General features: G+C 40.0%; 1 protein-coding gene across 1 annotated transcript in view; it reads right to left on the bottom strand.

Annotated features, from left to right (window-relative positions):
- LOC104590226 (GPI transamidase component PIG-S-like protein) overlaps positions 1–10,529 on the bottom strand; it is a 51,380-nt gene extending 40,851 nt beyond the window's left edge. Inside the window, exons 1-4 of the mRNA XM_010248797.3 lie at positions 10,214–10,529; positions 9,428–10,127; positions 6,726–6,810; positions 6,526–6,615 (exon numbers count right to left, since the gene is read on the bottom strand). Coding sequence (XP_010247099.1) covers positions 6,526–6,615; positions 6,726–6,810; positions 9,428–10,127; positions 10,214–10,364 — 1,026 coding nt within the window. The 5' untranslated portion in view covers positions 10,365–10,529. The remainder of the gene's footprint in view (positions 1–6,525; positions 6,616–6,725; positions 6,811–9,427; positions 10,128–10,213) is intronic.
- Between the last annotated feature and the right edge of the window lie 2,347 nt (positions 10,530–12,876).

A 12,876-nucleotide genomic window follows, 5' to 3' on the forward strand; every position in this document is an offset into this window, starting at 1 on the left:
GAGAACTCTAATGTTTCAACTCTAATGTTTCAGATAGATAAGCCTTTGTAGTGTCAAGGGGCCGTGGTGTTAGAGGTGGAGCTCGAGGAGCTCAGTCTGGTCGTGGTGGTAGCAGTGGTCCGGTATATGGCCGGAGTGGTGGTGGTGGACCTACATATAACCGTGGTGGTGGTCATACTGGAGGTAGAGATTCAGGGGGAGCCCATGGTAGAGGACGTGGCTCGGGTCCGAGGAGGTGTACTCATTGTGGTATGGATGAACATACCATTAATTATTGCTATGACTTGCATGGTCCACCCTCAACCTGGGCCAATCATGCCATGACTAGTGACACCAGTTCCAATTTCAGACAGGAGAATCGTTCAACTGATCAGATGCCTCCTACATCCACAGATGGTCCCGGGAAGGAGATGGTGAGTGTTCCCCGTGATGAATATGAAAGGTTTGTCCAATCCACATCTCAGCAGAACACGGCTACTTTCGCACACTCAGGTATGGCTTGTTTGGCATCCAAACCCAATCCCTGGATTATTGACTCTGGAGCCTCCGGTCACATGACTGGAACTCTAGGTGTGTTTTCTTCTCTCTCTCATTGTTCAACATCACAATCCGTTACCCTTGCTAATGGTTCCACATCCTCCATTTGTGGTGTTGGTAATGTTGACCTGGACCCTGTATCCCTATCCTCAGTTTTGTATGTCCCCAAATTTCGGTTTAACCTTATGTCTGTTAGTAAGCTGACCAAGTCACTTAATTGTTCCATTACCTTTTACCCTTTTATGTGTGTTTTCGGGATCTCAAGACGGGGATGAAGATTGGTGGAGGGCATGAAGCTGGTGGATTGTATTATCTTGACAGTGGTGGAAGAACATCAACAGCTCTCTAGTCATCTCTCTCTCCTCTCCAGTGGCATTGTCAATTTGGTCATCCTTCGCTGAAAGTTTTGAAATCTTTGGTTCCTTCGTTGAGTCAACTTTCTGTTTTAGATTGTGAGTCGTGTCAGTTTGGGAAACACCATCGTGTTCCCTTTAGTTCTAGGGTTGATAACCATGTGTCGAGTCCTTTTTCTTTGATTCACTCGGACGTTTGGGGTCCTTATAAAGTGATGTCATACAATGGATATAGATATTGTCATTTTTATTGATGATTTTTCAAGGATGACGTGGCTCTATTTAATGAAAGAAATAAGTGAATTGTTTACCATCTTCTAGAAATTTTATGCTGAGATTCGCAATCAATTTGGTGTTCACATTACAATTTTCGTTCTGATAATGATCATGAATATTTATCTTCATCATTTCAAGAATACTTGGACCAACATGGCATTATACATCAGACCTCATATACCTACACCCCACAACAAAATGGGGTAGCTGAGAGAAAGAACCATCATCTCTTGGAAACAGCACGATCCCTCATGCATCACATGAATGTTCCCAAACCCTTTTGGAGTGATGCGGTGCTTACTTCTTGCTTCTTGATTAATCGAATGCCCACGTCTATCCTTGATGGTCATTCCCCATTTACTACCTTGTTTCCCACCTTGTCTCTGTTTCCTCTTTCTCCTCGGGTATCTAGGTGTGTCTGCTTCGTCCATAATCTGGGCCCCGGGAACGACAAGTTAGATGCACGATCCCTTAAGTGCATCTTCCTTGGCTATTCTCGGACCCAGAAAGGGTATAAGTGTTACCATCCTATTTCTCGACGTTCCTTTGTGTGTGTTGATGTTACCTTCTTTGAGTCTACTCCATTTTTCTTGGGGTCCGGTGATGCTTCTTCCTCATCACCTCCCCTTCTTCCACTTCCAGTTGTCGATTCTGTCCCCCTTGTTCCAGTCGTGACCAAGTCCTTGCCTCCAGTGCCACCACCTATTGAACGCCCACCTATCCGTCAACTGTATACACATCGCCCACGTGTACCAACTGCTACTCCTCTGGCTCCATCACCGTCGACAAATCCGGCAGTTGTCTCCACACCAGCCCCAAACCCGGCATCTGATCTTGATCTTCCCATTGCCTTGCGGAAAGGTAAACGCACTTGCACCCTTCATCCTATTTCTAATCATGTTTCACTCACTCACCTTTTGGCCTCCCATCGCTAGTTTATCTCTTTGTTATCCTCAGTTGTTGTCCCTAAGGATGTCTAGGAAGCCCTTGCCTCTCTAGGGTGGTGTCGTGCAATGGAAGAAGAGCTCTCAGCTCTACTTCATAATCATACTTGGCACCTCACCGCTCTTCCTCCTGGGAAGCAGGCTGTCGGTTGTAAGTGGGTTTATACTGTTAAGTATTTGCCTGATGGTAGTGTTGAGCGCCTGAAAGCTCGATTGGTTGGAAAAGGTACTCCCAAACCTATGGTATTGACTACACAGAGACCTCCCCAGTTGCTAAGATAGGGTCGGTTCGTGTTGTGATCTCTCTTGCAGCTATGTATGACTGGCCCCTATATCAGCTTGATATCAAGAATGCCTTTTTGCATGGTGATTTGCTCGAGGAGGTCTACATGGAGCAACCACCAGGGTTTGTTGCTCAGGGGGAGGATGATAAGGTATGCAGACTAAAGAAGGCTATATATGGGCTTAAACAGTCTACTCGAGCATGGTTTGGTAGGTTCAGTGAGGTGGTAAAGAAGTTTGGTATGAAACAGTTCCAAGTTGATCATTCTGTCTTCAGTCATGACTCTCCGACAAGAAAAATACTATTGGTGGTGTATGTAGATGACATTGTTATTATCGGGAATGATAAAATGGGCATTGACAGGTTGAAGACTTTTCTACAGGAACATTTTCAAACAAAAGACCTTGGTAAATTGAAATATTTCTTGGGGATAGAAGTAGCAAGATCCAAGTATGGCATTAATTTGTGTCAGAGGAAATATGTGCTTGATTTGCTGGAAGAAACAGGTTTGTTAGGTGCTAAACCAACTAAAACACCTATGGAAACAAATACTAGGCTGAGAAGTGATATGGGTGAAGTGTTTGAAGACCCTAGCAGATACTGACGACTTGTAGGTAAACTGAACTACCTAACCATTACTCGGCCAGATATTTCATTTGTGGTTAATGTGGTAAGTCAGTTCATACAGAAACCTCTGGTTCCTCATTGGAATGCGGTTCTAAGAATTGTGAGATATTTAATAGGGGCCCCTGGTCGTGGTTTGATATACAAAAGTGGTGGAAAACTTGAAATCGAAGGGTATACTGATGCTGACTAGGCTGGTTCTATGTCTGATAGGCAGTCTACCACAGGTTATTGCACTTTTCTGGGGGGTAATCTGGTGGCATGGAAAAGTAAGAAGCAGACAGTCGTGGCAAGAAGCAGTGCAGAGGCAAAATATAGAGCTATGGCACATACTGCTTGTGAATTAGTGTGGCTAAGGAACCTTCTACAGGAAATAGGATACAACATTAATACTCCAATGAAGCTCTATTGTGACAATCAGGCTGCAATTCATATTTCTTCTAATCCGGTGTTTCATGAAAGAACCAAGCACATAGAGGTTGACTGTCACTTTGTGAGAGAGAAGGTGCTGAATGGAGTGATAGACACTGCATACGTTAATATAGGAAACCAGTGGGCAGACTTATTTACAAAAGGGTTGAGTCGGGGAAGAGTGGACTACATATGTAACAAGCTGGGATTATATGATATATACTCACCAGCTTGAGGGGGAGTGTTAGTGTAGGGGTATTTTTGTCTTTATACTTATGTTGAGGTTGCTGATTTATAATATTATATTAGAACTAGTGTCCCTCACTTAAATAAGGGCACATGTGTCTTTTCCATTATATTAATAATATAAAAACATGTCTAGCCGAATGGGAGAGTAACTTTTCCCTAATTCGAACCAGACTTTTCTTCTCTCCTTTTCTCCTCCTTTCTCTCTCTTTCTTCCTTCTTTCTTCCTCTTTCTTCTTGGCTGTTATCAGACTAACAGAACTCAAAGGCAGGTCGAATTATAACAGTTCCAATTACTCATCTCCAATTTGTAGATGATATCATAATTTTTTGTGAAGGGGGAGACATTAGGAGAGTGAGGAGATTGAAAGAACTGATTAAGAAGTTTGAATAAGTTTCCAATCTGAAAATAAACTTAAATAAGAGTTGCATAGCAGGGGTTAATATGGAGGAGAATGACCTGAGCTTGATGGCAAATTGCTTAGAGTGTCATATCACCCCTAGATGCAAACCCAAAGGAAAGCAGTTTTTGGAACCCAGTTGTAGAAAGAAGTAAAAAGAGGTTGGCTGGTTTGAAGAGAAATTATATCTCTTTGGGAGGTAGGATTACTCTAATAAGATCTACATTGGCTAACCTACCAATCTATTTCCTCTCTGTTTTTAGGATCCCACCAAGGGAGGAAAAGAAACTGGAAAAAATCATGAGAGACTTTCTTTGGGATCCAGGAGAGGTCAGGAAAGATCGCTTAGTAAATTGGGAGGTGGTGTGTAGAAGCAAGGAAGAGGGTGGATTAGGTATTGGGAATGTAAGAAAGAAAAATACAGCACTCCTAGGGAAATGGTTATGGAGATGGCCTTTAGAGAGGGAAAATTCGTGGGTTGAGATGGTGGCTAGCATACATGGCAGATCGGAGAATGGTTGGGATGCTGGTGTATCACGAAGGGCTACCTTGGCAGCACCTTGGAAGGCGACACATAGCCTCCTCCCTCAATTCCTCAAGTATATCAGGTGTGATATTTGCTCAAGGAATTTAATTCGTTTTTGGGAAGACATCTAGTTTAGTAACCGGCCTTTAAAGGAGTTGTTCCCCTCTTTGTATTCTATCTCTTTATACAGAAATGAGGTGATCTCCAATTTTCTTGTTCTTCCTTCTTTGCCTTTGAAACTTAATTGGGATCTTGGGTTTCGGAGGGGGTTGAGGGACGAGGAGGCTAATTGTTTGTCAGAGCTTCTCCTTCTCCTTGATAAAGCTTGCTTAGAGCCTACATCCCAATAGAAGACTTTGGTGCCTAAACCCTAAAGGCCTTTTTTCTTGTGCATCCTTTTTAAAGCTCTTTGCCGGTCCCCCTCCTCTTTGTCCTTTCCTTGGAAAGAAATTTGGGTTCATCCGATTCCCCCTAAAATTAAGGCTTTTTGTTAGAAAGTGGCTCTTGGGAAAATTAACACGTTGGATTCATTGCAAAAGAAAAGACCTTCTCTATGTATTTCCCAAAATTGGTGCTCTCTATGTAAATGCGACGGTGAATCTTGCTTTCATCTACTAATTTCTTGCTCATTTGTTAAAGAAATCTGAGATCGGTTTTTCTCCTTGTTTGGGTGTAGGTGGAATATGCCAACGGAGATTAAAATGTTGTTTGATCCATCAACCTTTGGATTGCCAAAGAGAAGGGGAAGAATAATGTGGAGATGCACTAGAGCAGTAGTGATCTGGACATTATGGGAAGAAAGAAATGCAAGAATCTTCCAAGAGAAGGAAAGAAGTGAACAACAAATTATGGAGTGTGTTATGACCAGGTTTATACATTGGTTGCAAACATTGGACCTCTACAAATATTTCTCTTTTGATGATATATGGAGGAATTGGAGCTTCATAGCCTTTAGTGCAGTACAAAAAATTAAAGCAAGGTCAGTTTGGAATCCTCCAATTGAAGATTGGCTGAAACTAAACTTTGATGGGAGCAGCCAAGGCAACTCAGGTCCGTTTGGCATAGGAAGGGCTGTAAGAGACAAGGAAGGAAATTTAAAAGCCATCTTTTCAGGACCAATGGGACATGGAGACTCTTTAAAGGCAGAACTATATGCAGCCCTACAAGGCATTCAGATTGCAAGAGATTTAGGAGTGGAGAAATTGATGATAGAAGGGAACTCCAAGGTGGTGGTGGGTTGGCTAAAGAACCCAGATTCAATGATTTGGTGTTACAGAAATGAAATGAAGAAGTTCAAATGGCTCACTCAACAGATGATTTTAATTATACAGTGGGTGGGAAGGGAGGGCAATGAACTGGCTGATTCTCTAGCTAAGCAAGGGGTAACTAGGGATCAGATGTACTGGGCCCATTTGTAAATCTTCTATGTATTTTTGTTAAAAAGTGAGGCTGCACCTCCTGCCTCACACTGGGATGCTTGTAATAGATGTAATCCTTTGCTTCTAATGAAATTTAATATTTATTTATCAAAAAAAAAACACCTCCCTTCGACACATTGCTTAACTAATATGTCATCATGATTATACCTACTTTTATACAACTATGCATTGCACATGCAAATCATCCACCCATCGATTCCACAGTGCACGACCAAAACCTACTTCCACTACTTTATTCAAAACTAAGCTCAGTTGTTTAAATTATCAATGCAGTCCAACATCTTGTTCTAGGTAAAAAAAAGGATCAAGCGCTCAACAGTGATTTAAAAACACAAGGCAGGATACAACCACACCAAAAAACCTTATTTTAGGATTCTTTATCAAACTTCAACTTAAATTTATTATCATCAGCAGGGCTAGAACCAATTTGCAGTTAAAATCTTGTTTCAAATGGATCTTTCCTAAAACAAGTTTAAGAAGCATACAAAGAAAGGTAGATCTTTGGTACTAAAGATGTAGCTGGCCAACTTCTCATCCCAATAAGAAAATGATGACTTTGGAGTATGGTATAACACCTGTCCACAAGCAAGAACTGAAAAACATGATAAAATAGTATAGGTGTAAGCATATCCAAATGGTAGCACCAAAGAATTCTAAGCAAACTTTGAGAAGAATGATATATTACTTGACTTTCCACACTTGTATCTGCAACTGGAGCCAAAGCCTCTATAACAGGGGCCAACATAGTTTCATCTATCTCTTGAAAATCCCTGCAGGTAAAAGAAATAGATAAATTTAACCAAGTGTTGAGAGATTTTATTAAAAGAGAAGAAGTACAATAGAGCCCCCAAGGATAACCCCTTGGCCAGGGAGCAGCCCCCACTAATCAGGGACATTAATGTAATTGTGTTGTTTTAGTTATATCAGTTAACGATGAAACAAGGGGGGCTCGCATTGGTGCGTATGACTGAGAATTCTTTCTCCCCGTTCTCTTGCCCTCCCTTCTCTTCTTCTCTTCTACTGATTTTCTCCCTTCGCAATCAGTTTTCTGTTCTATTTCTTGTTTTTGGTACAAGATAAATCCAAGGATTCATGTGTCTACTAATTATTATAATTTCATTGAGAAAGGAAAAAGTGCACTAACATGAAAGAAAAAGAGCACAAACAAGAACTAGGAACCCCAAACAACAAAAGAAGGATTCAACAACAGACCTCAAGGAAGCATGATAAAAGGGAAAAAAAGAATATACAAATTAACCACAGAAAAGATGATCCTAAAAGTAACTCCCCATTACTGCTTCCATGAGATGTTCTCTACGGAACCTAGGGCTCTTTATCCCTAATGAGGATGACTCAATCAACAAGGACTAACTAAGTCATCTCTGGTCCAACAAATAATCACTTGGAATCACCATCCACTTCCACATGCTCAATCGCAACAAAAATGTCAACTCGAGAACCTGCGGTTAGGGCTGTCAATGAACTCCAAAAGTCCAAAACACAATCTGACATTTGATCCAATTATTTTGGTTTCAGGTGTTAAAACATGTATCCATTTAATAATCAGATCAGATGTGGATTTGACCCCATCAAATCTAGATGATGATGAGGATGAGGATGGTGAGGATGATATTTTATAAAGTTTTTATAAAAGAAGGAACAGTAAGACCTCTGAAACATCAGATTCGGTTGATAATGAGAACTCTCAGAATACCTCGGACCCGGGTAAGCAGCTGGGGACTGGTCATCTTGTTGGTGCTCCTAAAAAGAATTCCAATTTTGGTGTTAGAGAACCTGATAAATGTCTCAAAGAGGAGGTGGAGAAAACCAGTGTTTTCTCTTTCAAGGCAGCGGCTAGAAAGGATGTAGAAATTGGTAAAATCTTGGGTTTGTTTTTCTGGGGAGGTGAAGATTTCACCTTAAAAGCTTTTGAAGAGTTTGAAAGGAAGAAGAAGGAAGAAAGATCGAGAAAAGGGTTAATTGGAGGAGGAAGATGGGACCAAGATGGTGACAACCAAGAGGAGGCTTTTGATGGGGAAGTTTAGCTTATCTCTTCTGTCAATTTCTTTTGTGCCGTGTGAAGTTGTCCTTTTGTTTTTGGTCTAGTTTTTGGAGATTAGAGGTGTGATCTGCAGCCTGCTTATGTGGATTTTCTTTCTTTTTTTGGTAAAAATAAATAAATAAATAAGCAGAGTTTAAGGAGAACTGGGAGAGAGAGAGAGAGACCTCTGTTGGTTATTGCTTCTTGGCACCTTTCTTTTTTTCTATATGATTAATTATTCCTATGTTGACCTTTATTGCTTACCAGTTGTCATTTCTTCCAATATGGTAGCCAAGCCTCTAAAAATAAAAGAAATTGACCTCGCACATAAGTAATTGGATGTGAGTTTAGTTATGTAAATTGTCATTGAAGGTCTTGAATGAAAGGTTTTGTACAATGTTGAGGTTTTATGTAAATGTTATACTCCATTCTAACTGTACACTTATTTATTCTTTTGTCTGACTGAATTGCCCTTTTAAATGAAGATAGAGATAGATGAGCAACACAGAATGCTAAGAGAATTTCAAAAACATAAAGAGCTATTGGGACTGATTCCCCCATTAACTGATTTTGCTTGCATCATGTATAACATTTTCTTTATCGAATATGACCATTTCTTTGAATTGCATTTGATGTTACAGTGGACTCTCTTCTCATTCGATGTTTCATTTTATGATTTTCCCTTGAATAAAAACTAAAACTAAGAGATGGTCTGTTGTATAATTTTTGTATAACAGGTTGACAAACTTTTACCTAAAGAGATCAATGTGATTAATTCTTAGCTAGCATACATGTCTCAGCTCATGTATTATTTTTTTAATGATTTCCTACATTTTGTGATAATTCATGTCATCTCCACTTTACAGTTGCACTACTAACATTTATGTTATTTTTTACACAATTCATATTTTGATATAGTGACAGGTGAATGCAACATTAAAACATTGCCAATTTCTAAAAACTACATTTTTCCGTGCATCGCACGGGTCCCCACTAGTAAGATTATAATACCTTATTACTGGATAACTATACATCCACATGTCAAAGAGCATTTGACAATTTACAGCTAACCATACAAACAAAGAAATCAAATTGAATATAACTTATCTAGAATCAATAGATGGAGAAATCAAACCAGCAAATAACTTCCGAGTACTTGGTTATTTCCACTTGTATATAGTGATGTACAATTTTTGGATCTTTTTTTCACAGTGCAACCTTTCAGGTTCACGTCATATAATTGTATTAACATGTTCTTTTCACATCATATATTTGTCATAAGAAAAAAAAATATTCAAAAAAAATGTTGTCTTTCAGATAAGAAAAATAAGGATCAAGTTTCTCACCAGTCATAAATCCAATCATGTGGATCAGCATTTAGAAGGCTGAAAGAAAGAACGACCCTTCCATCTGCACCAACTGGCATGAACTCTGCCCGAACCAACCCTTCTTTCTTCCCACCATTCATAAAGAACTTCACAAAAATATCGGCAGTGATTGAAACCGCATCCATCTCTGAAACTTTACCAACAATCCAAGCGTGTCGATGCTTTCCCACCACAACCCTGGTCTCTTTGTCTCTATTTACCACCACAACAGTGTAAACTTTCCCACTGGAATCCGAACAACCCCCATCTCGCTGCAAAAGAGATTCTAATAGTTCATCAAAAGCCTCATCATCCCTCAAGCTCTCAAGGAACCCAGAAACATCCCCGTTTCCACAACGCCACAAACACCCAGCATCATTTCTATTTGGAATGCAGTCCAAGCTGGAATCAACCATCACCGAAACAGGATAATTATTGCCACAACCACCACAGACCGGATCATTACCGGTCAACTTTCTCATTCGCTCTCGAATCAACAACCCTAGTTCATCCGCACGAGACTCATCGGAATTATGGCCATAAAAACCCAGAAAAACAACCTGAAAACGGCAAGGAAGGGACAAAGGTTTCGATTCAAGATGGTTCAGTAACATATCAATTTCGCGAAATGGCAGTGGTGAACGGTATATCTCTATTGATTTCAGCAAAAACGGAGCACCTACAAACAACAAAAAAATGAGGAGCCATTAAAAAATGCTTTTGAACCCTAGAAATAAAGAGAAGAGAGAGCAGTGTCATCGTCACCTAAGAAGAAAGAGAAGAGAACTGATAGTATCAGAATCAGTCGCTTGAGCCCTGGCTTCGTCTTTCGCATTGTCTTGGGGTCGAAGTCGGTAACAGTTTCTCCATGGGAGGTATTTGTTGCTGTCTCCCGAGCTTCTGAGATTTCCGCCATTGTTGTAAAACAGGAGAACACAACTTCTGAGAGCTGTCGAGTTCTCTCAGGGAGGTAAGTCAAAGTAACTAGCAAAGAAAGCAATGTTTTAAAACCGGAACGCACATGGAGCTGGAAAGCTGCTCCGATCACAGAGGTACGGGCCCGTTTGAGAGGGCCCCAGCTTTTATTGAGCTAACTTTCACTGAACCGCTATCAATAAACCACTAATCGCTTGTTTGGGAGGGCTTTCACGGACCGAGCTTCTCGTTTTGCAAAGTGGGCCTCCCATGGAAAGCCTACAAAGTAAACTATGGTACTGCTTCGACCTGTTCATGGGCCGGGTAGTCTGACGGTCCGGCCTGCACCCCGGTCAGGCTTCGACATGTAACTAGGCCTGCGGGCCTGACCTCGGGCCCAAAACAGCAAGTCCAATTGTGTTTCAGGCCGAGCTCGGGATTTTTCAAAAAAGCCCAATTCGGCCCGACTCAGCATTATATATTTTATAAAATATATAATATGTATTTTATATAATATAAAATATATAATATTTATTAGAATATATATATATTAATAATTTAATATATACATCTTTTATTTTTTCTTTATAATTTCTCTCTCTCTCTCTATAGATATATCATTCAACCACTTCAGCAATAGCAGCGGCATGAGCTAGACTTCGGGCTCAAACCCAAGCCCGGGCTTCGGGCTTTTTATGAGGGTCGGGCTTGGGCCCAAGTTGTAGGCCCAATGGTCGGGTCGGGCTTAGGCTCAGGCCTTAGAAAAATTTGTTAATGCAAAGTGAAAGCCCGGCCCAACCTGGCCCATGAACAAGTCTAGTACTGCTGAGTTGCGATGACAGAGTAACGGTAGTTGAGCAATTATGTTATCGAGAAGTTACCTTGAGTAGCTTCATATAATAGTGGCATTGCTTTTCGGATTTTCACTAAATATAGCTTCTAGCGTTTAGGGATGGCAATTTTCTCCATCCTGATGGGGATTCAACTTTCAGACCCGAGGGGAATTGTTTTGGTGAGACAGGGTATAGCCGTTTAGGAATCCCCAATCAAAGTCGAGGATGGGGATTGAGGTCCCTGCCCCACCTCAACATACATATATATATATATATATATGTGTGTGTGTGTGTGTGTGTGTGTGTGTGTGTGTGTGTGTGTCTTATCTATAGCAAGGTTTTAAAAACTAGACCCGGAAACAGAACCGTTCTAGCTACCGGTTTTTGGGTTAGTGGTTTGACCGTCCGGGTTGAATGGTTTGGACAGTTTGCATTAGGGCAAACTAGAAAGTAGTTATATATACTTATATATGAGAAAAGAGAGGTGGAGAATAATAGAGTTTTTGTCGGCTGAGAAAGAAGAAAAGAAGGAAAGAAAGAGGGAAAGAGGGAAGAAGGAAGAGGAGGAGAATCATTTGATATTCACCAGCCACGGCGACGGTGACGGCGACGACGACGGTACCAGCGCGAGTGACAGATCTTAATCTAAGATATGAGTTCTCGGATCTTAGATTTGTGATCGATTTTTCATTCTTTTTTTTAGATCTCTGCAACTTCTTCTTCTTCTTCTTCTGGATATCAGATCTCAAACTCAAAGAGTCAAAGTTTCTCCCCTCTCTACAATTTCTTAAACCGCGAACCATTGTCTGGGTCAAACAAATCAATGGTTCGACCGCCTGGGTCAACAATTTTCTGACGAAATCAACGGTTTTTTACCCAAGAACAAGTCAGGGGTGAAACAGAACCGGTTGCTTGGACGGTTTCCAGGCTAAATGGTCCAACCGCCCGGGTCAACAGCGGTTCAAAAACATTGATTTATAATATATACAAACATATTTAAAACACCATTTATAATTTAAAACTTTTATTTAAGTTAATTTATTTTTCAAAAAAATAAACATGGACTTTAGGCCTATCTTTCTAAATATTAAACATGGAATACATATTTTTATATTATGTGAAATATAATATATATGTAAAAATGTATGTTATAATTTATGTCTTACCCATTAATGAAAATAAGAATGGTTCAATGTTATCGTTAAAGAACCCTGATTTCATTCTTCCATTTATACCCCTGTCATTAAAATAAATGGATGAGCGTCCATGGTCCAACACCCCGATTTATATTTCCAATCCTACCCCTCCTTGATTTCATTTTTCCAATTTTATCCCCTCTTAAAATGCTGATTTTATAATTTTAATCCTACCCCTCTCTAATTTCATATTTCCAATCCTATCCCCTCTTAAATGCCTGAATTTTATATATATTTATATTTATATATTATATTATATTATATATTATATAATAATGTTATCGTCAAAGGACCCTGATTTCATTCTTCCATTTATACCCCTATCATTAAAATATATTTTCGTCTTATATATATTAAAGGGATAGGGGTGGTCTCCCCTTTTGCCACTGGTTTCAAGTCGACAGTTCGATCGTTCAATTCGAACGAATGGCCTATTTTGACAATAAAAATTACAAGCGAAAAATTATAAAACCATTATGGCCAT

This window comes from Nelumbo nucifera, chromosome 1 (assembly GCF_055504915.1).
Source record: "Nelumbo nucifera cultivar China Antique chromosome 1, China Antique-T2T, whole genome shotgun sequence".
In the NCBI taxonomy this organism is placed as follows: Eukaryota; Viridiplantae; Streptophyta; class Magnoliopsida; order Proteales; family Nelumbonaceae; genus Nelumbo; species Nelumbo nucifera.